The following is a 24,933-nucleotide window of genomic DNA, read 5'->3' on the forward strand; positions in this document are numbered from 1 at the left end:
TAAAAAATATTAAAGAATAAAAAGATAAAATACTATATTAATCTTTTTTTCAAGCCTATTTTACTTCCCTATTTTCATATAAATAGATCACAATCTTAATTAATAATGAGAGAAGAGAAAAAGAATAAAATTAATTACAATAGTAATCGAGCGGTATGGGAAAAAAAATACAAAAAATAAGTAGATATAATATTTTTTTTTTCAAATAAAATTGTAAAGGTAAAAAATCATCTTATTTAAGTGAGACATATGTATCTGAGTTTCCAATCTCGGTATTTGGTCCATTCATCTTGCATAATATAATTGACATGTTCAATATCTATAATTAAATAATTGTAATTAAACATTAATTGCTTGTACGTTACCTGATATTTTTTGTCGCTATGCTTTTTGTGATAAGGATTTATTGTATTAAAGTTAACATGCCACAGTAAGCCTTTGAGGATTAGGAGTGGATAATCCCTCTGAATCAGTTGTGAATGTTGGTCAAAGAAAAGAAAAAAAAAGGTGCAAATATTTTTATCGCCAAATATTGTCCTAGTTGAAATGAATTGCCCTAATTGAAGTTGAGATCATACTTGGTACGTGTTGTGATAGTAAAATAATGTAGAAAGAGGAAGCTGATCATATATTTTTTTATTCTCGTCAACTTTACTAGCGAGGTCTACACGTTAGAATTGAGCTCACATCAATCTCGTCATTTTATGTGGCGGGACCTCACTATATCAAAACAATACCGTCAAGCAAGGTGGCGGGTTCATTAGTATGTGTGACGGGACTCCACCACGTCAGAAATGTTGACGGGACAAGTGGCATACGTGTCAACTATCATGACGGGAGTGATGACCATATCTGAGATGACATACAATCACGTTAGCTAATCTGACGATACTGATTTCGTCATATATTTTGATGTGTTTGACTACTTAGTTTGGTTATTCATTTCAAAAATTCTTTGAATTGAAGATACATTTGTAAAATATTGCTAGTGTTGTCGTTTTGTCAAAAATTTTACTACCTAATCACTAAGTTAAACAAGAATTTGAGTATATGTAAATAGCATTGTCTTTATGCAGACAGAAAATCAAATTCACCATAAAATTGACGACGTACAAATGAAAGGAACAGTACCCATGTATACAGAAAACATTTGAGCATTAAGCAAGACTATCTTGATGATTTGCAGTGGCGGGCTGGTAGCAGAGGCATTGGGGAGGTAAGATTATCATTTTAAAAATATATATCGATTCCGGTAGCATTGTCTTCATGCAAAAAGCTACTCATAATAAGGAATAAGGATAAAAGTGATGGTTGATTGTAAGCAGTGTTGCCCTTTGGATCATAAGGAGGAATTTTACCACTGTTTCGATACTTACCCTCAAAGCATATTGTTATAAAAAAAATATGAAAAAGTTGTTGATATTTTTTCTTAAGTTATTATATTTTACTTCTAAAACCTCTTCCATGTAAGGAATAGAAATTAGGGACCAGAGGTCCAAAGAAAGTATAGAATTACAATGATTGTGGCCACCGGTTAGCAAAGAATCACCACAGGGATCGTGATTTAAAGAAACTTGGGATGCATTATCCCAAAAGCTAGTTCAAAGGATGAGAGTGTTCAAGATGTGCAACTAATGTGGGATTATATATCTCAACACGCCCCCTCACACGAGAGCTTATTGGGCTTGAAGAGTGGACAATGCAACAGACCCAGCCTACCTGTGCTAAGAAAGTCCACAAGAGAAAGTGGGGGGCGGCGAGACTCTGATACCATGTTGATTGTAAAATATTAATGCGAATGTGAATCGAATTTACCAAATTACCCATTATTTTTGAAAATATTGTATGTCATTCATGAAACAAGAGGGTATTTTGGTCCCAAAACGTAAAAATCAGAATCTGGGGAAAAATAATACCATGTGTAGGGAAAGCTTTTTTTTTTTTCGTCAGTAATTACAAATTCAAATGTTGGGAAAATTATTTGGCCGAAAATTTCTTATGTTTCTTGATATCAAACATTGGTCAAAAAAATAAATCCAACCCCACTTTCCCATCATTCTAGTCAAAATACTCATACCAAACACCCCTTAATTTAAAAATACATAAGATGCCCGCAAGACTAATAAAAAGAAGAGTAAATACTTTTTTTGGTCCTCAACAAATTTTACGATGCCCGCTTTAGTCCCTAGCAAATAAAAAAGCTATTCGTGGTATTTCACAAATTCAAAAAAGATCCACATTAGTCCCTCAAAAGGACTAAAATGGATTCATTTTGAATTTTTTAAGGATCACGAATAGTCTTTTTATTTACTAGGGACTAAAGCGAGAATTGTAAAATTTGCTGAGGACCAAAAAAGATATTCACTATAAAAAGAAAGGGGTTTACGTGCGTCCTGTTATAGGATTAACTTTAGGTTTCCTGCAGAAACAATCTTTGCGTGGGACCCACTATTTTTAGAAGAAAAAAAAAATCAAAAAGTGCGACACACATTTCGATGGATCAGCAGGATAGAACTTTACCATTCATGCAACATAATAGTTGCATTTCCCAAAAAGAAATTAAAGTAAGAAAACTAACAAAAGTGACTGCCACTTGTTCGTTTTATTTTAACCGATATTAGCTAATGTTTCTGTGGGTCCATTTGTCAATATCAAATTAAACTTGTGGGTTAATTGGGTAGGCTCAGCGCGTAGTTTCTGTACACAATATTCCGTTAATTCAAGAGAACTTGTACCCAAAATTTTGTACAAGAAACAATTTTAAAAGAGGAGTCAATACTAAATAGTAAATACTCATTAAGTAATTTAATTTTATGTATTTATGACTTTAAATAATATTAAAATAGTTACTCATAATTTTTAAATTTAAAATTAATTTCAATATTTATTGTATCAGTAAATAATGACATAATTATTTAATTGTTAAGTTTTAATTAAAGTTTGTAATTTTATCAATTATGTTTTTACACAATATTACCTATACTTGTAATTAAAACTATTTTTTTTCATAATTATTTCATATATAACACGAGTATTAAACTAGTATATTGTAAGGGGAAAGATGCGTTTATTTTTTTTTTTTTTATAAATTACACTAAATATGATCGGTCATACACTCTTGATTGAAGTATGACCGGCTATACTTAGTGTAGTTTTAAGAATTTATAAACAAAAACTTTGTAAATATAACCTTCTCCGTATTGTATATCCTAAATATAAAGTATTTTAAACGTTTTCAAATAAAACTACATTATATTCATAAAGCGCAATGGAGGTGATAAATATATATATTTTAAGATATTTCAATTGATTTATCTCTTCGCAATTAATTTGATTTTGAGCGAATTTCGTGATTAAGACTTTAAACTCTTCTCAACGATTGGACATAAACATTGAATTTGAATTTTAGTGATTTACTATTACCATGCACTCAGTAGTCAAAATCAAGAAAAAGAAGTAGCTTAAAGTTCAAATACAATGTTTGGCGAATGTCTTCTAGAGTGAGAGCCACCTGAATCGGATATTATCAACAATAAAATAGTGCCACCAGGTTTGTCCAGCCCATAATATACATCCCACTGAAATTATTTACTCTTTTCAAAATATAAATCTCAAAATCCTTTTTCCCTTCTCTTAAAAGCCTTCAAACTTGTTCCTCCTCCTCTTCTTATATGTTGCGTTACATAAACAACATCATACATCACATTATTCAGTTCTTGCTAATGGAGTTAGAGCACCCCTTATCAGCCGAACCTTGCATAATATCTCAAACTCAAAGCAAGCTCACCAATGAGGTCAGTGTTTTGTCCAAAACAAGCATATCAGAAATATCTCATGACTTTTGCAACCACTCTGAGTCCTTTAAGATGCTAATCGAGATGGGACTTCCGTGTAATGAAACTCTGGACGAAAAGCTCTCGTGGTTGCGGTCCCAGATCATTGGTAACGATGCAGAGTTCGATTCTCCATTTGGAAGACGAAAACTTGTCTATGCTGATCACACTGCTTCAGGTCGCAGCCTTCACTACAATGAAAATTTCATCATCAATCATCTTCTTCCTTTCTATGGTATGTTATGTGACACATCATGCCTTAATCATCTTATACTATATGATTTGATAATATATGTGGGAGCATCTCTTTGAGCCGTGTTATTTCTTGTAAATATAGGTAATACTCACACTTGTGACAGTTACGTGGGAAGCAGGACAACAAAAATGCTACATGAAGCGACTGAGTACATTAAGAAATGCTTAGGTGGTGGAGAAGAAGATGCAATTATGTTCTGTGGCTCGGGCACAACTGCAGCCATCAAAAGGTTGCAAGAAGTAATGGGAATTGCTGTGCCCTCTATTGTGAGGGAAATGGTTTTGAATAGCCTCACCACACAAGAAAGATGGGTTGTTTTTGTTGGACCCCATGAGCACCATTCCAACCTCCTTTCATGGAGGCAGAGCTTGGCTGAAGTAGTAGAGATTGGCTTAGATGACAAGGGGTTGGTGGATGTGGAAGCTCTAAAGCTACAACTTGAGGCATACAAATATACCAACCGACCCATGTTGGGATCATTCTCAGCTTGTAGCAATGTCACTGGAATCTACTCAGATACACGAGCAATTGCTCAACTTCTTCACCAATACAAAGGCTTTGTATGCTTTGATTTCGCAGCAAGGTACTAAGAATTATGGGCATGTGTTTGAGTTTGTGTGTTATAATATTTGAAAAGTTGGTAATGGTTTTATTTGTTTGTATAGTGGTCCATATGTGGAGATAGAGATGAGATCAGGGGAGAGTGATGGGTATGATGCAGTGTTCCTCAGTCCACATAAGTTTCTGGGGGGTCCTGACTCTCCTGGAGTGCTTCTCATGAGCAAGAACCTCTACCAGTTAAGATCTTCACCACCATCAACTTGTGGAGGTGGAACTGTGACTTACGTCAATGGCTTCAATGAAAAGGTAAATCGCCATTCTCATGTTGGAAATTTTGAAAAATCATTCGTCCTGTTATGCCTGAATGAAAATCCAGAAAAAAAGTAGGTGCACTTTATAGCATATTGGAAGGTGGCTGCTGCAAATAGTGAGAAAATTTGGCTATTTTTATTGATAAGATTTGGTAACCCTTAAAAGGGGGAGAGAGATCTTTGAATTTTTCAGGGTAGGCTTCTGCATAGTGCTGTTGATTAGAATATGGGGTTTTAAGACAACCTACTACCTATGACATAAACCAAGAATATACATTAAGTAAGTAGAGATCAATGCATTTCAATATTTATTTTTAAATCATTTTCCCCTTCACCTTATTTTTATACAAATTTCATCAATCATCATCTACTCTGTGTCATCTATGCAGGATACATTATACTTGGATAACATAGAGGAAAGGGAAAATGGGGGAACCCCTCCAATAATCCAGACAGTGAGAGCAGCATTGGCATTTTGGGTGAAAGAGTACATCAGCTATGAAGAGATTGAAAAACGTGAACAACTGTACATTAGCAAGGCACTTAAGAGACTCATCTCGAACCCCAACATTGAAGTTCTTGGAAACTTAAGCACCAAGCGACAAGCTATATTGTCATTTGTCATCTACTCCACCACCAATTCTTCTTCATCTGGTTGGGGAAATGAATGGAGTGATGCTAACGAGGAAAATGAAGGGGAACTTAATTTGTGGGCAGAAACAGGTAACAAAAGAGGTAAACCACTTCATGGCCCTTTTGTTGCAACAATACTCAATGACCTCTTTGGCATCCAAGCTCGAGGGGGGTGTGCTTGTGCTGGACCTTATGGTCACCAATTGCTCAATATCAACAAATCTCAATCACTTGCTATTAGATCAGCAGTTCAAAAGGTGAATACTCATTCAGCATCCTTTTAACATATTATATTTTAAAATTCATTGTCAAACCATGCTTTTTTTTGAAATCAAATTTGTTTATTACTTTTGCATAGGGCCATATTGGAGTAAAACCTGGATGGACCCGAGTTAGTTTTCCTTATTACATGAGTGAAGAGGATTTTGAGTACATTTTGAGTGCCATTGAGTTTTTAGCTGTATATGGCCAACGGTTCTTTTCTCTGTATAGCTTCAATTTGAGAAATGGTAGCTGGAGAATGAAGATTGAAAAATTTGAGGCATTAACCAAGGAAGGCAATTGCAACTTACCTAGTCATTTGTTGGGAAAAACTCTAGAGGAAGTAAACATTGAAGTTAAACAAGTTGGGGTGGTGAGAATGAGAAGGAACGAATCATACTTTGATGCTGCTAAATGTATTGCTAGTAGCCTCCCCAAATTCCCTTCTCAGGGTATACTCCAGGAGGATGTGGATCCTAATATCCTCTCCTTTAGAGTTTGATTATTTTGTCAATACCAAACATTATTGGTTGATATACATATATTTTATTCCATATATTTCATCTACATTTCCTGGCACATTTCTACACTTGACATATAATTCTACCCCATATACTTAAGAATATCATAAAATTATGAAAGTAAAACAAAAATATATTATAAGTAGATGGGTAAAGTTTAAATTCTTCCCCTAAGAATAACTAAATTAAATTAAATTATATAATTAGATGGGTAAAGTATCAATCAACAAGTTAGTACGAATAACTATACTAATTTGCTGCGGTTCGGCAATGACTTGGCTTATGTGAATTAACACCCTTAATCGATTTCTATCAATTACCTAATTATCTGAGAAGAATAATTCACTGTGTTAATTTAATTTCCGAATTAGCGTCAGTTTCACTTTAATTGAGAATTAAGAATTGGAATGAAATAAAGTTGTGCCTTGTAGTACGTATGTTAAAGTTATGCGCATCTTGTTATCAAAAAAAAAAAAAAAAAAGTTATGCGCATCTTATTCTTAGTAGCATTCAATTTTATAATTTTTTTTGGGTGTAATATTCTTTTTTTTTTATACAAAAAAAAGACTATATATAAAGAATGGGAAAAATGTTTTTATTTTGTGTCATTTTATATTCTAATTGTTGATTTCTGTTAATCAAATATTAGAATTTACTCTATTTTATTGTGAATTATTAATTAATTAATAAGTTTGACCCAATAAATCCTAATTGTTGATTAATGGAAACAAAAAAATATTTCTGCAGTTACTGCAGATAAATTATTTGTATTTAGGGTTCGCTTTTTCTGCAGATAACTATATGACGTCATTTTGAGACAGAAATCATGATATTTTTATAATTATAATTATTTAATTTTTCAATCGTAAAATGACATTTTTTTGGGACTAAATACAGATAACTTATCTGCAGTAACGGCAGAAATATTGTTCTGATACTTAATATATAAAAGAAGGGAAAAATTATATTTACAAACTTTTTGTTTACAAACTATATTATGTCTGACCGGTCATACTTTGATTATAATTTGTAAACGGATCTATTCTAATAAAAAAATATAATAAATATATATTTTTTATATTTATTTATTTTATTTACAATTTTCATGTTATTCCCTTTAATGAACTTGGACCTCATCTTTGTCGTCTTTCTTACTCTGACAAAGTAACGACGACGACCACTACCGCACCGTTACCCCCTCAACCACCACCCTAAAACGCTGTCGTTTGAAACAAGCTGCGGAGATCCACTGTAACATTCGATTCGATTCGATTCCACGGTTTCGTACAGTTCAAAAGGATCAACCAGGTTCACATTTTCATCGCGCTCGAGCAATTTGGGTATCTTCATTTCTTCCAATTCAAAGTATGCGTTGCAATTTCTAGGGGAATTCCCCGATTGTTTCACCTGTAGCTTCAGTTTCTCGAGATATTAAAAGCGTAGATCGTTGCTCTGTTATTTTATTTGCATGACTGGTACAAGCGTTTCTGCTCAATATCTTGGTTCTCGGGTTCTGTAGTAGACGCCTGAAATAGACAATTGGCGAGTGCGGTCAAATCGATTTGTGGGAAGATTAGGGTTTTTGGCAAAGGTTTAAGGGATTTATTGGGTTTATATGAAAAGTGCAGCATTAGCATGCTCTAGTTGTTTTGAATTTGATCCAACTGAAATTAGGGTGTCCCTTTGTTGATGGTAGATTGAGGATGGTGAGGCTTCTAGGGTTCATTCGTGGTCTTGCAGATGAACCCCGGGAAATTGCGTCAAGGTCAAACCTGACCGGTGAGTCTAGTGAAAATGGGTGGCTCATCAGGTTCTTTGACTCGGCGTTCTTCTGTGAGTGGATTGCTGTTAGCTACTTGTACAAGCATGATCATGCTGGGGTGCGTGATTATCTCTGTAATAGAATGTACAGTCTTCCCTTGCAGGGGATCGAGAGTTATTTATTCCAAATATGTTACATGATGATACACAAGTCGAGTCCATCCTTGGATAAATATGTGATAGATGTGTGCTCAAAATCGCTTAAGATTGCTTTGAAGGTACATTGGTTCTTGATGGCAGAGCTTGAAGACTCTGAGGATAATGTAGGGATTAGTAGGATTCAGGAGAGGTGCCAGATGGCGGCAACCTTGACGGGCGAGTGGCCGCCTCTGATACAGCCTCAAACTGAACCTCCCAATCCTGGAGGGAAGAGCCAAGTTTTGAATAGGTTACTGTCGTCGAAAAATCGTTTGTTGTCACTAACATCCTCACCTCCTCAGAAGTCTTTATCATTTTCACCTTCAATGGGAAACAGTTTGCAGGAGGACAGCAACCCGCTGTCTCCTGATGAGAACAAGATATTTAAGAAGTTTATGCCAGGTCCAAAGGTTAGAGATGCTTTACTTTTTAGGAAGTCAGTGGACAAAGACGATGATGATTCTGAAAAGGATGGGTTTTTCAAGAGGCTTTTAAGAGATAGCAAAGGTGATGATGAGCTCGGCCCAAAAATTCGTGATGCATTTCTTTTTCGGAAGTCGTCTGAGAAAGATGATGAGGACTCTGAAAAAGATAATTTCCTTAAAAGGTTCTTAAGGGACAGCAAGGACAGTAGAGGTGACGATGAAGACTCTGTAAAGGATGGTTTCTTTCGGAGGATCTTAAGGGACAGTAGAGGCGAGGATGAGGATGTGACCTCAAGTTCAGAGGGGTTTTTCAAGAGGTTGTTTCGTGATAGTAAGAATGATTCTGAGGACAGAACACACCCTAAAACTATGGAAGATGAAGAGAAAGAGGGATTTTTTCGAAAGTTTTTCCGGGATAAGTTTGAAGATAGGAAGGATGGTAGTGATAGGAACAATAACAGAGATATTGCTAATACTGAAGAAAAATCTGCAAGACCTGCTGAAGAGGATGAAAGGGAAGGGTTTTTCCGGAAATTCTTTAAAGATAAATTTGAAGACAAGAAAGATACAAATGATAAAATTGAAGAGGGTACTTCCAATGGTGAGGAAGGTGAGCCTTCTGAGTTTTCCTTGTTCAAAAAACTATTTCGTGTGCACCCTGAAGATGCTAAAAGTAGTCCGGCCAATGAAAACAACATTAATGGTGGATTATTTGAAAGTAGTCCTGGCACAGAGAATTTTTTCCGTAAATTGTTCAAAGACCGTGACCGTTCAATTGAAGATTCAGAGCTATTGGGGTCAAAGAGACAGAAAGAGGTCTGTTGAATATTTGTTTATGAATTGGTTTATTTCTATGGTTGAATCAGGAATCTAAACCAAAAAAGTGTGAATGGAACCCATATATACAGAAACCTGATTATTTTTCTTTTTAATCATAAAAGTTGCTTAATGGTCCTCTGTGACTTCTGGATAGAAAGTCTGTTTTAAATTTAGACTCTGACCTTGCTTACATTTTTGTAAGAGCCACTTGATTGGCTGCCTGCCCTCTTCTCTCCCTCCCACCAAAATAATAATAATAATAATAATAAATAAAAATCCAACATTTCCCTTATTTTTTCAGTTGATTCCAGTTATATATAGTTTCGGACCCTGTAAAATTTTCCACTTTCTGTCAAGACCCATAAAGCTTTAATGTTTAAGTCCTAGCCCTTCTTCAAATTCCATATTGAACATTGGAACCTTGCATTGGCACTTAATTTGGTGTCGCTACAACTGGGTATTATTATGGGAAAGAATCAGTTAGTGCAACATAACCAAGTTGCATTTCCCTTTCTATCTATAGCTAACAGTAAAACCAACTTCTTTCCCATGGTTAACTACATAACTGGGCAGTTATCCTTGGCTACCATTCATATCATAAAAATTCGCATATCTTTTTCTACTCTTATTGACTTGATATATATTCTCTAGTGATAGGAATGCCTTATACTTATCTGTACTAGATTCAATCAATGCATTTTTATGAAATGATAATTGTTATGGTTAGAGATGTAATAGTCATTCATGAGTCTTCACCTAACAACTTAAGCTTTTAGGAGAGTTGGTCATTGACATGTCATCAGCACCTTTATGTTCAAGTGGTTAGGATTTCAATCCTTCCTGCCCCCGTTCTTCTAAATAAAAGTTGAATTTCATCACATTTTAAATATGGGCCTGGGTATTAATGGCTTATGAGTTAGAGGGCGTGTTAGAGATGTAGTAAAACCTTTCATGAGCTTTCATCTAATAATTTAATGCATTCTGAAATTTATTTTCATTTTCTCCTTTATGTTTTTTTTTTAATATTATATAAAGGGTAAAAAAAAAGGGTAATTTCCGTTGTTATGCCTCATTTGGGGGTTATCGTATTATTTTGGCAGAAGCATCCTGGATCCCCGAAGCAGCAAAGTGGAAAATCGAGCACAAAGCCCCCACTACCAATTAGTCCATCTCAGTTCCGGAAAGGGGCTTACCATGACTCATTGGAGTTTGTGCAGTCATTATGTGAGACATCATATGGGTTATTGGATGTATTTCCAATTGAAGATCGCAAAAGTGCTCTTCGTGAGGTCATTTCTTAAATTTTTCTTGGATGCTTTCTTCATCTAGTTGACATAGTTAAAGACGGAAATATGTTTGCATTCTATAAACGTGTTTGAACCTTTTCCATGCAATGATTTCTGATGCATTCTTTGTTATTCGTATGCTTCTAGTCGCTTGCAGAGATCAATATACATGTAACAGAGGCTCAGAACACTGGAGGTACTTCTTAACTATTATTTATATTATTTGAATGATGTTCAATTAAGGCAATGGATTTCTCTATTTTTCATATGTTTCAACTGAGCATGATAAATATTATTTCAAAAGAGTGTGGTTTGAAATTTTTTCAGTTGCAGTAATGCTGCCTTTCTTGGTTCAGAGTCAGAGGCTTTACATGTGTTTTTTCTTGTTCCTTTTGATATATAACAAAATAAATGGCTTGGGTGTCAAGCAACAGATTTTTTGTAGAAAAAATAGTGATATTTCCAATGCATCTGTCATTGATGTTGTTTTTCACTTCTCTAGGAATAAATGTTTAGAAATATCTTTTTGGTGTTTATTGACTGTACATTTCTAAGAGGATCTGCTGAGAAGTTTTTCTATTATGTGATTGCAATTGTTGGCTGTTTTTATTCCTTTCCTGTAAAGATATGTCCTTTTCATGTGTGCCAATTAAGTTACTGCATTTTCCGTTGCTTATGATAAGTAGACTCCACTTATCTTCTTGCTTCTATGTGAATCTTGCTTATCATATATTTCTAGGAGTTTGTTTTCCATTGGGAAAGGGCATGTATCGTGTGCTTCATATACCTGAAGATGAAGCTGTTCTCTTGAATTCTAGGGAGAAGGCACCTTTCCTGATCTGCGTAGAAGTTTTGAGATGCGAAATGCCAAGGTATTACTCGGATAAAATACTCCTCAGCATTGTTAAAAATAGTAGTTAGTAAGGCAAAAAGCATATTTTTGATATACTGCTCTGCCTGCAAATTGTTTGTTATAGCAATTCCAAGGAGACATCCAGTTCTCAGAAACTTTCTCAACGTGGAATTCCTTTGGCAAATGGAGATGCTTTCTTGCATAAACCACCCCCTTGGGCTTATCCATTATGGACAGCACAAGAGGAGTACCGTAATAGCAATGATAGGATGTCCAGATCAACTGCTGAAGCAATTGATCAGGCAATGACTCATGTATCCGAGGCAAAAATCAAATTTGTTAGTGTGAATCTTTCTGTGGAAACACAATTAAATGGTCAGCAAGAGAGGATTGAAGGGGCTGCTCTACATTGTGGCAGTTGGCATCCTGCTTCAATTTACAGCGAGAGTGTAGATGAAGTGGCTGAAGCAGGACATGACAATAATTTGGAATGGGTACAAGTTGTGTTGACAGTTGATCCTAGGGTTAGATTGGAAGATATTGAGGATCGAGCACCACCTCGGAGGAAGGAACATCGCCGCGTTCCAAGTACAGTGGCAATGGAGGAAGTAAAGGTGAGGCATTGAGTGGTTTTTTTACTGATATTGACTCTGCTATTCACATTACTTTTGTCTAAGCTTCTACTGATCTTTTTTTAGTCTTAATTTGGTGTCAGACATGGTAAAGAAGATCAGCCATGTTCCCTTAACAAATAACTTGTCATATATCTTTCTATTGACCTTGTTCCTTCCTCCAAGCATTGTACAACCCATAAAGGGCCCCTGGTACTATAGAGCTCCTCTATGCTTAGAGGCGGTAATACCCATTGTGTAGTTCTATATAGTAGGCAACCTTATCTTGTATTTGCAAGAGGTTGATTGCATGAATTGAACCTACAGCCTTCGAGTCACAGGGCGATAACATCAGCCATTGTGCCAAGGTTCCTCTTCTAAGCATTGTACAACCCATGATGAAAGAAATTAATTTTGTGGATTTTCATCAATTATTAGGTCAATACGGGTTGGTTTTTCTATGGTTATCAAAGTGTTCCCTTCACTTTAGAGTGCTGAAATCCATTTGTTTTTTCTTAGCAGTGTATGTTCAGTGATGACTATTACCCTTCACAATTCACGCTGGTTCTTATAGCCTATTCCAGTTAAAGCCTATTCCAGTTTCCCCTTAAACTTAAAGCATACCAGCAGACTTAAGTGTTTTTTTCTACTCTTCTCAACTCCACAAAAGATAAGAAAGTTTCCTTCACCTTTTCTGTGATATAAACAAATGATGGTTGTGAATTTGGATTTCTTAATACATCTTTCTTTTCCAGATCTTTGTTTGGCATTTCCCAGTTTGTGTTACAATTTATTTTTAAGCATTGTGATTACAATGAAGAAACAAATAACCACTTTGGTGGTTATTCAGTTCTAAATGAATAAACAAAATGGACTAATAGTGCATCAAAAAGATCCTTAATTGGAAGAATTTTTTTTTTTTCGTTATCAACATTTGAACCTTTGGTAGGCTGCGGCTGCAAAAGGTGAAGCACCTCTTGGACTCCCTTTGAAAGGTGCTGGTCAAGATTCATCAGATAATGAACCAAGGGTAAGAGATAATTGTTGAAGTTTAGATTTATTTAACCTTAGGAATGTGGAATTGTCATATATAACATGATTCCTCCTAACAGGCTAATGGAATTACTCCCAAAGCCAGTGATGCCTTGTCTGGTGAACTTTGGGAGGCAAAGAAAGATAGGGTGCGCAAGGCTTCCATAAATGGGAACTTACCTGGTTGGGACTTTCGATCTGTAAGTGAATGTTTTAAGCAAAAGAATATATATGTAGTTATTTACTTATTTTTGAAATTCATGAAGATATGAACTCGATATATAAATAAAAATGGTAATATTTATGCATAACAGAAAAAACAAATGCACCCAATCGCCTGATTATGTCTTACTATCTAATAGAAAATCTCACCATTTGCTACATTATAAACCTGTTTGTTTCCTTTCTAGATTTCTTTTGAAATATTGATTCAGAGTCAAAATCATGTTTATAAATGTGCATTGTAATTTCTGGTGGGGGGTTGAGAATGCTATACTGTTACACATCATGCTTTTTCTTACTTGAGGTTCGTGCATAGGATCGTGGGCAGAAAAATATTGCAGTCAAAGTATTTTCAAAATGGTTTTTACAATTGAACTTGAAAATTTGTACCTAGAAAAAAAACACCTGAAAATATTAAGGAAACAACAATATGAAACAATATTCACTTGCTTTGTGGTTAATACATAACATATTTTTAGATTGAGTGCTATTCTTATGAAATAGTTCCTTAATTTTTTTTTATGCTGTTATATTTTATGAAGGTAGGTCCAAGTTGCATATACTGTGGCAGAATTCACATAATAGATTCGGGAATGAAATATAAATAGTATTTAATAAATGATATTTTCACGCTGTGTCAAAATCTCCATTAGAATATATAAAAAAACAAAAATTTATTAACGTGATTCTGTAAATTAGGGTTGGCTTTTGTTTTATATTGTTTGCTTCTTTTCTTTTCTTTTTTCCAGAATATGTGTTTTATATCACAAATATTTTGAGCATGATGGTGCAATTTTCCCTTTTTCACATAGGTTATTGTAAAGAGTGGTGATGATTGCAGGCAGGAGCATCTGGCTGTTCAACTTATTTCTCACTTCTACGGTAGTTGGTCTTTCAGATCTTTTGTTTTCTCCCTTTATATTCAGAATTTAACCATTCTTTGCTCCTTTGTTGTTGTTTTTTTTTTTTTATCAATTGTTTTGTCTTTTGGTATTTGTTTTCCTCAACTCTCGTCTATATGAAGGTCAGATAATATGTATCTGTACTGGTTTGAACTCTATGTCTCTCTCCAAATTGAACAAGTGAAAGGTTTAATGAAGACTAAATTTTAACTTCAAACATTAGAACAGGTTTTACTTTAACTATACCTGAGAAATTTCAGTCTCCTTTCATTTTTCTCAATTTGATGGCAAAACAGGCCAATGTCAGTCATGTGAGGCTCTCTTCGTATAAGAATACTTGTGTGATTTATGTTTAAGTTCCGTTGTGGATGTGTACATTGAGAATTGCTAAATCTATTGTAGTTTTCAATGCAATAGTTGCAAACTAAAGTGGAAGTATGCACCAAAGCATGAATGAAGTTGTCTAGTGAACAAGTTGGATTGAATGCACCGAGGAGTTATTGATGACACATGATTGGATCTATTTTATTATGTTCTGATGCTAGTTTAAGCCAGGATGCAGACTGTTGTCTGCTTGTGTTTCATTACATGTTGCTTAAAATCATTGGCTTTTGATGCCAGATATATTTCAAGAAGCTGGACTACCACTCTGGCTGCGCCCTTATGAAGTTTTGTGTACTTCTTCTTATACAGCTCTAATTGAAACAATTCCAGATACGGTAATTCTGTGATCATTTCAAATGTATTGAAGTGTCCACGTTTCTCTTTTTATTATTAAAAATATTGGTGCTTTCTAGGCTTCTCTACATTCTATCAAAAGTAGATATCCCAACATCTCAAGTTTACGGGAATTCTTCAATGCTAAGTATCAAGAAAATTCCCCAAGTTTTAAACTTGCCCAGGTAATTTAGAGATGCAGATACAACTGAGTTATTGTAGACTGAACTTGTTCTTATGATTTGCTATGGCTTCTTAATTGAGCATTTGTTTCACCAGAATATATTATGTTTTGCTTTCTGTATCCCTTCCCCTTTCTCATTTGGCAATTTCACGTTTGTTTATATAGACAGCTAATACGTTTCCATTTGTTTTGTTTACTTTCATAGAAAGAAAAGATCTGTATAGAAATAGTTTTTTCCTATTAGTTTATCATTGGAGGATTTCTGAGCCTCCTTTGTTTGTGTGTCCATTCTTTCCTTATAACAAATCTTTATCTAAACAAAATATCAAAACAAGAGTACCCTAATTACACAATCAGGTAAAGGAAAATAGACCATTCGATAAATTTATTACTTATTGAAAAGAAGTTTTTGTATATTGATATTGAATAAATTACATGAGTGAGTATTTATACAAGAAAGAATCGCTAAGAATGACTAAGCGATGACTAATCAATCCTATCACAATCCTAATTAATAGGAAATAAAAACGGAAACATGTTTGAATTCTAATTTTCTACACTCCCCCTCAAGTTGGGAGGTAAATATTGATCATTCCCAACTTGCCAATCAAGTCTTCGAATGCTGGACGGTGTAGGCCCTTGGTAAGGACATCTGCCGTTTGCTCTTTGGTTGGAACATATATCAAATGCACACTTCCATCATCTAATTTTTCTTTGATGAAGTGACGATCAACTTCCACGTGCTTTGTTCGATCATGATGCACAGGATTTTGAGCAATGCTAACAGCTGCCTTGTTGTCACAATATAGTTTTATTGGTAGGGAATATGAAATCTTCAACTCTTGAAGAAGTCTTCTCAACCAGATTCCTTCACAAACTCCATGAGCTAAAGCTCGAAATTCTGCTTCAGCACTACTTCTTGCAACCACTGTTTGCTTTTTGCTTCTCCAAGTAACAAGATTTCCCCACACATAGGTGCAATAGCCTGAGGTAGATCTTCTGTCTACTGATGAGCCTGCCCAATCTGCATCAGTGTAGATTTCAATTGTCCTTTTATACCCCTTTTTAAAGAATAATCCTCTTCCTGGAGTATTCTTGAGGTATCTAAGCACCCTATAGACTGCACTAAGATGCTTCTCCTTGGGTGAGTGCATGAATTGACTAATCATACTCACCGCAAAGGCAATGTCAGGACGCGTATGAGATAAGTAGATTAGTTTACCAACCAATCGCTGATATTGTTCTTTATCCACCTCATTCCCATCTTCAATACCTAACTTGGTATTAGGTTCCACAGGTGTCTCAGCAGGTTTACACCCTAACATTCCTGTTTCTAACAAAAGATCTAGAACATATTTCTTTTGTGTTAGAGTGATGCCTGTTTTGCTCCTAGCAACTTCCATACCAAGGAAATATTTGAGAGTGCCAAGGTCTTTGAGTTCAAATTGAGCTGCTAGAAATTTCTTCAAGGTGTTCAATTCCTCAATATCATCACCTGTAAGAATTATATCATCTACATATACAATAAGAATAGCAATTTTACCATCCTTAGAGTGTTTGTGGAAGAGAGTATGATCAGTCTGTGCTTGAATGAAGCCTCTTCTTTTGACTGCTTGTGTGAATTTGTCGAACCATTCTCTGGGAGACTGTTTCAATCCATATAGAGACTTTTTTAGTTTACACACTGATTCATTTCCCCTTTCAAAACCAGGTGGAGGATCCATAAAGACTTCTTCATGTAAGTCACCATTTAGGAATGCATTCTTCACATCTAACTGTTGCAGAGGCCAATCTAGATTGGCAGCAAGAGATAAGAGAACTCGGATGGTATTGACTTTAGCAACCGGAGCAAAAGTCTCATGATAATCTATCCCATGAGTCTGAGTGAAACCCTTTGCAACCAATCTTGCCTTGTATCTGTTGATGCTATTATCTGCATTGAATTTTATTGTAAACACCCATTTGCATCCTACTGCCTTTTTTCCTTTGGGTAGGGTCACTATCTCCCAAGTTCCATTTCTTTCTAAAGCATTCATTTCTTCAAAGACAGCATCCCTCCATTTTTTATCATTGAGAGCCTCATGTATATTTCTCGGTATCTTTGTACTATCCAACATAGTATTGAAAGCACGAAACCCTGGGGACAACTTTCCATATGAAATATGATTAGAAATAGGATGAGTAGTACAAGATCGAGTACCTTTTCTGAGAGCAATGGGCAAGTGTAGATCATTTTCACCATGACACTCAAGTATTGGGGTGCTGGAACTAGAACATGGTTCAGAATCCTGGCAGTGTAGAGGCTCTGGGTTATTCACACTTTGAGGAGGCTTTCGCCAGCTATAAACTTGTCCCCATTTTGAGGAGGCTCCTGATGGTGAGGATTCTGTAGCTCCCCCTGTTTCCAAAAGTAGAGGTAATACTGTGGCATTAATAGGTTCCCATGACTGATCTTCATCTACTCCTATAGACTCCCCCTGAAGAGAAGTCGAGGGGAAGAAAGGGTCATTCTCAGAAAAAGTGACATCCATAGAGACAAAGACCTTACGAAGAGAGGGTGAATAACACTTATAGCCACGTTGAGTAGGAGAATAACCAATAAAGACACACTGGAGAGACTTAGGATCAAGCTTAGACCGTTGATGGGAGGGAATATGGACAAATACAACACAACCAAATAACTTGAGAGGTAAGGAGGAGACACCTCGGAAGGAAGGGAAGATACGAACAAGACTAGAAAGAGGAGACTGAAATTTCAGAATGCGAGATGGCATTCGATTTATCAGATACGAGGCAGTGAGAACTGCCTCTCCCCAAAGATATTTAGGAACACTCGTGGTAAACATAAGAGCCCGAGCAACTTCAAGGAGATGTCGGTTTTTTCTTTCCGCAACTCCGTTTTGTTGGGGTGTGTCAGGACACGAGCTTTGGTGAAGGATGCCATGTTGGGAAAGATATTCTCCAAGAATAGAGTTAAAATACTCTTTGCCATTATCTGTACGAAGAATTTGTATAGCAACTTGGAATTGGGTTTGAACCATGGCATGAAATTTTTTAAACACGGATGCAGCATCGGACTTATCCTTTAGAAGATACACCCAACAAACTCGAGAATGGTCATCAATGAAGGTAATGAACCATCGAGTACCTGAAATATTTTTAACACGGGCTGGACCCCATATGTCGCTATGAATTAAGGAAAATGGGGAAGAGTCATGGTGAACTTTAGAAGGATAATGAGCACGAGTATGCTTGGCAAGTTGACAAATATCACAAGAAAACAAACTTGGACTTTTATTAATAAATAAGTTTGGCAACAACTTCTGAAGATAAATAAAATTTGGATGGCCTAGCCTACGATGCCACAGCATAACATCATTACATGAATCAAAAGGAAACATAGAGTTTTTTTCTACGAAAACAGCTTCATGAGTCACATCCTCCTCAAAGTAGTAAAGTCCACCATCCTCTCTAGCACTGCCAATCATCCTCTCCGAGTCCTGTTCCTGAAAAACACAACCATGTGGAAAGAATTTAGCAAAGCAATGCAACTCAGAGGTGAGCTTGCTAATGGAAATGAGATTACAAGTCAGAGAAGGAACATAAAGAACTGATGTCAAAGTAATCAGCTCAGAAAGTTTAATGGTTCCGTGTCCCGCAATCTGGGAAAAACTGCCATCGGCGATCTTGACCCGAGAAGGTTCAAAATATGGAGTGTATGAACAAAACAAGCCAAGATTACCTGTCATATGATCAGAGGCTCCAGAATCAAGGATCCAATGATTTTGACTATCAACATGGAAAGTTGTACCTTGCTGGACCACATGACTAGTGGCCTTAGGAGGTTGCTCGTGGTAATAAAAAGAGTGTTTTGAGGAAGCCATGAATAAAAAGAGAAGGGTTGACCGTTGATGAAAAATCAAGTTTTGTAAACTTTTGATCTGACCTCTGGAACAGGAAGGGGAGAAGCCGGCGAGAAGGTCTGTGCAAGTCGCGACGGAAAAAAAACGTCTGGAAGGCGGCGCGTGGTGGCGCGTGCAGCGGCTGACGGCGATGGGTCCAGCGGCGGTCGACTCGTCGGATCCTTCTGAGTCGAATGGTCACCTCACTTTTTTGATCGGAGGTCAGTAAACTAGGTTTCTGTGTTGGACAGATTCAAGGCGGTGTTTAGGAGGTGTTTGACGGTGATGGAAGTGTTTGGATGGTTATTTCAGATTTGAATTAGGGTAGGAACGAACCCGCTCTGATACCATATTGAAAAGAAGTTTTTGTATATTGATATTGAATAAATTACATGAGTGAGTATTTATACAAGAAAGAATCGCTAAGAATGACTAAGCGATGACTAATCAATCCTATCACAATCCTAATTAATAGGAAATAAAAACGGAAACATGTTTGAATTCTAATTTTCTACATTACTTAAAATGTTACTGTACATTCCTGATCTCCTTGATTTCAGCTTTTTTTTCACATGTGGAGATAATGTAGAGTCCCATTAACTTGTAATAAATCCCAGTGAAAATTAATCAGCATCTTGGATGAACTTCTGTCTTAACCACGCTTTTTCCCACATGATGAGATTCCCCTAGCTGTACCCAGTTCATGCATTAGGAACCACCCCAGTAAAGGACTACCCGATAGCTTTTAACATTCACTTAAGATTTAACTTCCAGTTGGGTTTCTTTATTAACTTTATCTTACCATTCTTTATTAAATTTATTTCTTTCCTTAAAGGAACTTTAAAAGCTTACTATTTGTATGGAATGGATGTTTGTGGTATTCTAGACCTTTTTTCCTTGTCATTTGGACAAAAGGGCGGTGTACTATTTGAATCTCCTGTCAAAAGCCTGAATTAGGTTATTCTCAAGAGCATAGATTAAATAAATGGATGAAGTTTGGTGGACATGATTAATGTAGACACCTCAGGCTTGAACCTTAAACGTCAAAATATTGTATGGAACATGTATCTTTAATGCTCCAACTATTTTGCTTGTATTAAACTCACATGTTACTATTTACATTGTTGGGTGGCTATTTTCCTAGATTTTTTATGAATATTGGGTGTGCCCCCTTCACTTTAAAATTCAGCTTCTCATGGTTCATTTTAAAGGTTTTCGTAACAAGGACAAAATTTTGTGGCAGTGTGCAGTTTATCCATTTCTCTAGTGTATTTGGCAAGGTAGTTAATGCTACATAATGGTGCGGTGCCGACCCCAAAACCACTAAGGCGGTGTAGTATAGCAGTGTGGAGTGAGTGACTGCTAACCTCGCAGATAGCGGATACAATGCAAATAATTTCTAATACACATATAGTGGATGCTCAACTCAAAAAGTATTTGAAACTTAAAAGACGTTTTCATCATGCACACTCTTAGCTTAAGACGTAATCACTATTAATATAAAGCATAACTAACAACAATAAAAAGCATAACAAAACAGAGGTGGGCTCGACCAGCGCAGGGAGTCCAGATGCCGAATCAGGGCAAGAAGCTGTGTGAAACAAGTCCGGGCTGGTGGGAACTTGCTGAAACAAGGATGGGCTACTGGTTCGAAACTGAAACTACGATGGGGACTTGCGTTTGTGAGGTCAGAAGGCTGCAAAATCCCTATGGCTCTCTGTGTGCGATGGTTTTGTGCGAGAAACAACAGAGGCTGCTAGCCCTAACAATTGGTCTCTATGTGCAATGATGGTTTTTTTATCCTCCCTCACCATGTGCTTTCCCTCATTTCTATATTTTTTTTCTATCTTTAAAAAACTAAAAATACAAGTTAATTACTTACCTGTGGTCAAATTGAACTAAAATAATATATGGCACCCAGAATTTTGGGACATGTTGATTTGGCCAATGGAGTTCTTAGGTGAGAGAATGGACCAAAGAAGCATGGTTTTGAGTACAGTTATGAATACTGTATCTGACACTGAATGGCATTCTTTAAAAAATTAGGATGCATTGATGGCAGCATATATTGAATAAAATATTAAAATGTGTCCATAATCATAAAAATAAAATATATACTTATAAATTCAATAAAAAATGTTAGATAATATATCATCAATTTAAAAAGCTAACCAAAATTTAACATGTGCAAACATCTGGTGGGCTTCAAATGAGTTTCAATCCATTCTCTGTCATTTTCTACATTTCTTATTCATTGTTCTTGTATCATGGGGCTGGTAAATTTAAATTATTAAGCAATGGTTTTCTTTTCGGTACGACTCCTCAATACCCCTTTCCGGGATGTACTAGAGTTTATTTGTTTTCTTTGGGTACTGACTTTCACTAGCAACATGCAATGTATTCTGATTGCTCCATATTTTCTCTCTATTGAAAGTTTTTTTTCTAGAAGAATATTTTAGTGCCATTTCTTGCACGTTTTAAATTTAAAGAGATTATTGTTTTTTAATGCTATTTATTTCTTAATTTTACTAGTTTTAACTTGGGTGATGAAGAACATCTTGGTTTTATGTTAAAATTGGAGAAGATTCACTGCTGTAGTTATGTTTTACTTTAATAATTTGTTTACTTTCTTTGTTCCAGAGGAACTTTGTTGAGAGTATGGCAGGATATTCTCTGGTGTGCTACTTTCTGCAGGTGTGAAACCTCTCACTAACTAGTGCTTTTCTGAAGTGAGAATTTGAATGATAACATTTTGCTGTTTATTGTTATTGAATGCTGTGTATTTTTCTCACTTCTCTTTTTGCCTTCTTGTCATCTAGGTGAAGGATAGGCACAATGGGAACCTCTTATTGGATGAAGAAGGTCATATCATACATATTGATTTTGGTTTCATGCTTTCTAATTCACCTGGTGGTGTTAACTTTGAAAGCGCACCTTTCAAATTAACACGGGAGCTTCTTGAGGTAAAACTGAGATTATTTGCTTTTTATTATGCTCCAGTTTCCATTTGATCGTGTATTATATTTTTTCCATACAATGATCCCAATAATGAGGTTGTGCTAGGTTATGGATTCTGATGCTGAGGGTGTCCCAAGCGAGTTCTTTGATTATTTCAAGGTGCTGATGAGATCTCTTTCTGATCTTTCCTTGACAGATTGCAGATGACATATACTATTGTTAGCTCTAAATTTGCCATGTTGCTTTGTCCCCTGTAATCCAGGTTTTATGCATTCAAGGCTTCCTTACTTGCCGCAAGCATGCTGAGCGTATTATTCTTCTTGTTGAAATGTTGCAGGTAATATGAATGTTAGCTTCCTGTGGTTCAATGGTAATCTAATATGTAGTCTGCCTGTGTTCATGGTCCGGTCACAATATTTACTTCCAATTTCAAAACAGGACAATGGGTAGCTAAGATTATGCTTTTGCAAACCATCCACTGACTGAAAATTTCTCATTATATTTACATTGAATCCTGCAGTCCTTTCTGCATCGTAGTGTGTGATATTTTTAGACAATTAAATACTCACATCTCATGCAAAGAGCAGCCAGCTAACATGATTTCTGGCGTGAATTTTGTTGATTACGTTTAGTTAAAAACTGAAGAGTGTAGTAAGAGACTACCAGGACAATGAAGTGCTTAAGGATCTTTCCATACTCATTGGACGTCTTTTACCCACAAAACTGGAATAGAATATACAAGATCCATTTCTTTCTTTAAAATCATAATTTTATTAAACATTTTGTTTCGGCTGCATATAAAGATTTTTCTCCTCAAGTCGAGGTATGATGGGAAGTGGCTTTTTTATTAAATATTTTGTTTGGTAATTTGGGAATAAGAAAAGTCAGAAGAATGTACTCTTTGGCAACTTGTGATGAGCCAGCCTTTGCATTTCTTGAGTAAAAGATAGTAAACATAATCTCTGATGATATTTTCTGCCGAGGGCAAGGCAATGTACAAGTAATTCCTTTTCAAGGTGTAGTTGTAGGAGGGCAGGTATTTGTTGTTGAAATTTTTTATTGAGGACAACAATCATAACGAGATTCTTAGTAAATAAATGATACATACATGTTCCAACATTTGTTTGTCTTTTACTAAGGAAAAGGTGGATGGCAAGTATCTTCCATGAATGTTGGCCAATTGAATTACAGTAGTTGTTTTGATGGAAAATGAGAGAGACTGTTCTCGAGCATGGCTTTAAGACCAAGTTTGACGTGCCGTGTTCAAAATTGAACAACGCAGAAGGCAGAACCCCCTAACCCCACTCGACACACATGCACACAAAAAAAACACACCCTGGCCCATTATTTGTGAAACAAGTTTTGCATATCCGCATCTTGTAGATGATGTTTGATTGTAATCTTGTAGATTGCTTCATCTAGCAAAATGACCCCAGGTTTCACTTATTTCAAGTGGTCTTTCTTTTGATGGTCTTGATTCTCAACTGTACATGAACCGTTGTGTACCTCTTATCCCTTTTTTGGCATGTGTGTGGATCAGGAAATACTCTCAACTTTCATGTTGGATTTTCCCTCAACCTTTCTCTTATTTTTTGGTAATGTTGGTATCAGGATTCAGATTTCCCATGCTTTAAAGGTGGTACACGGACGATACAGAACTTACGAAAGCGATTCCATCTCAGTTTAACAGAAGAGGTTTCAATATGAATGTATAACCCTTTTTAACTGCAAAATTTAATGGATTTGATTGTTACAGTATTGTATTTTTTTTGGCAGCAATGTGTCTCCTTGGTGCTTTCGCTTATTAGCAGTAGTCTGGATGCTTGGAGGACACGGCAGTATGATTATTATCAGAGGGTTTTGAATGGAATATTGTGAGACAACTTGTCAATGGTGACCACTTGATTGTTCCATTTTGACCAGGGTTTGCACACTGAGGTCTGGTCAGTGAGTATTGTATTTATAAGTCGCTGGAGGGAGTGGTTGGTTCACTGTAGAGTGGCTTTAAAGTTTTTGACTGAGGGAAGAGTTAATGGTTGGCAGCATGCAGCCTCTTTTCCTCCCAGTAGGAGGAAGATTCTAACTGGGAAAAAAACTTCAACAGAACACCAGGCTAAATTTACTGAAGCCGGTTTTTTTTTTTTTTTTTTTATTTCTTTTCCCTCGTTTCATGTGGATGCTGCTTGGAGAAGTTGCGTTTACCTCCTAAATGCTGAGAGATAGTGCACAGTGTATATTGATTTTAGCATGATGGACCACATTTAAATTGGCTGTTGAGATGGGTACTGGCTAAAGTGAATGATTCATCCATGGTCTTTGGGGGTCTGTTGAAAGTGTTGAGCAGATGTTGACCTATTACAATTAATTTGAATGATCGTATGGAGGAAATCATGGACAGACCTCCAGTATTGGCGAATTGCTCTGTAATTTATTCCTGATCTAAGCTGTTCAATGGCGTCTATCTTCTCAGAGTTTATTCTTCAATACTTTGCCCGGGAAAATTGCGATCAAAATTCTTTGATGATGTTTGATTGTATCATGTGTACTTGACCCTGTTTGATTTCACGGTGAAATTTGTTTCACCTTCATATCAATCATGTAAAATATCCAAGGTTTGGTGGTATTTTGTCTGGATCACAGTTTTCACTTTTCCTGTGGAATTGAGTAAATTATCTTTGTGGTCAAAT

General features: G+C 36.0%; 2 protein-coding genes across 3 annotated transcripts; both read left to right on the forward strand.

Annotated features, from left to right (window-relative positions):
* The first annotated feature begins 3,722 nt into the window (after positions 1–3,722).
* LOC133292417 (uncharacterized) lies at positions 3,723–6,357 on the forward strand. Its single transcript, XM_061490818.1, has 5 exons — positions 3,723–4,068; positions 4,171–4,672; positions 4,755–4,956; positions 5,351–5,851; positions 5,953–6,357. Exons 1-5 carry the CDS (start codon positions 3,723–3,725, stop codon positions 6,355–6,357), a joined length of 1,956 nt encoding a protein of 651 aa, XP_061346802.1.
* Positions 6,358–7,532: 1,175 nt separating this feature from the next.
* LOC133292439 (phosphatidylinositol 4-kinase beta 1-like) lies at positions 7,533–24,920 on the forward strand. Of its 2 annotated transcripts, XM_061490845.1 has the most exons (17): positions 7,533–9,576; positions 10,680–10,868; positions 11,013–11,061; positions 11,605–11,737; positions 11,843–12,116; positions 12,165–12,332; positions 13,279–13,359; positions 13,442–13,561; positions 14,396–14,465; positions 15,107–15,204; positions 15,283–15,387; positions 21,929–21,982; positions 22,108–22,251; positions 22,352–22,405; positions 22,509–22,583; positions 23,858–23,941; positions 24,023–24,920. In XM_061490845.1, the coding sequence occupies exons 1-17, from the start codon at positions 8,080–8,082 to the stop codon at positions 24,122–24,124; spliced, it is 3,297 nt and encodes a 1,098-aa protein (XP_061346829.1). In that variant the 5' UTR covers positions 7,533–8,079; the 3' UTR covers positions 24,125–24,920. The 2 variants fall into 2 exon arrangements, with proteins under 2 accessions (XP_061346829.1, XP_061346828.1); XM_061490844.1 differs by having other exon boundaries at positions 11,843–12,332.
* Positions 24,921–24,933: the final 13 nt, after the last annotated feature.

The sequence above is a fragment of the Gastrolobium bilobum genome, unplaced genomic scaffold, assembly GCF_033153095.1.
Source record: "Gastrolobium bilobum isolate Gb01-03AN ecotype WA unplaced genomic scaffold, APGP_CSIRO_Gbil_v1 utg8085, whole genome shotgun sequence".
NCBI classification, from domain to species: Eukaryota; Viridiplantae; Streptophyta; class Magnoliopsida; order Fabales; family Fabaceae; genus Gastrolobium; species Gastrolobium bilobum.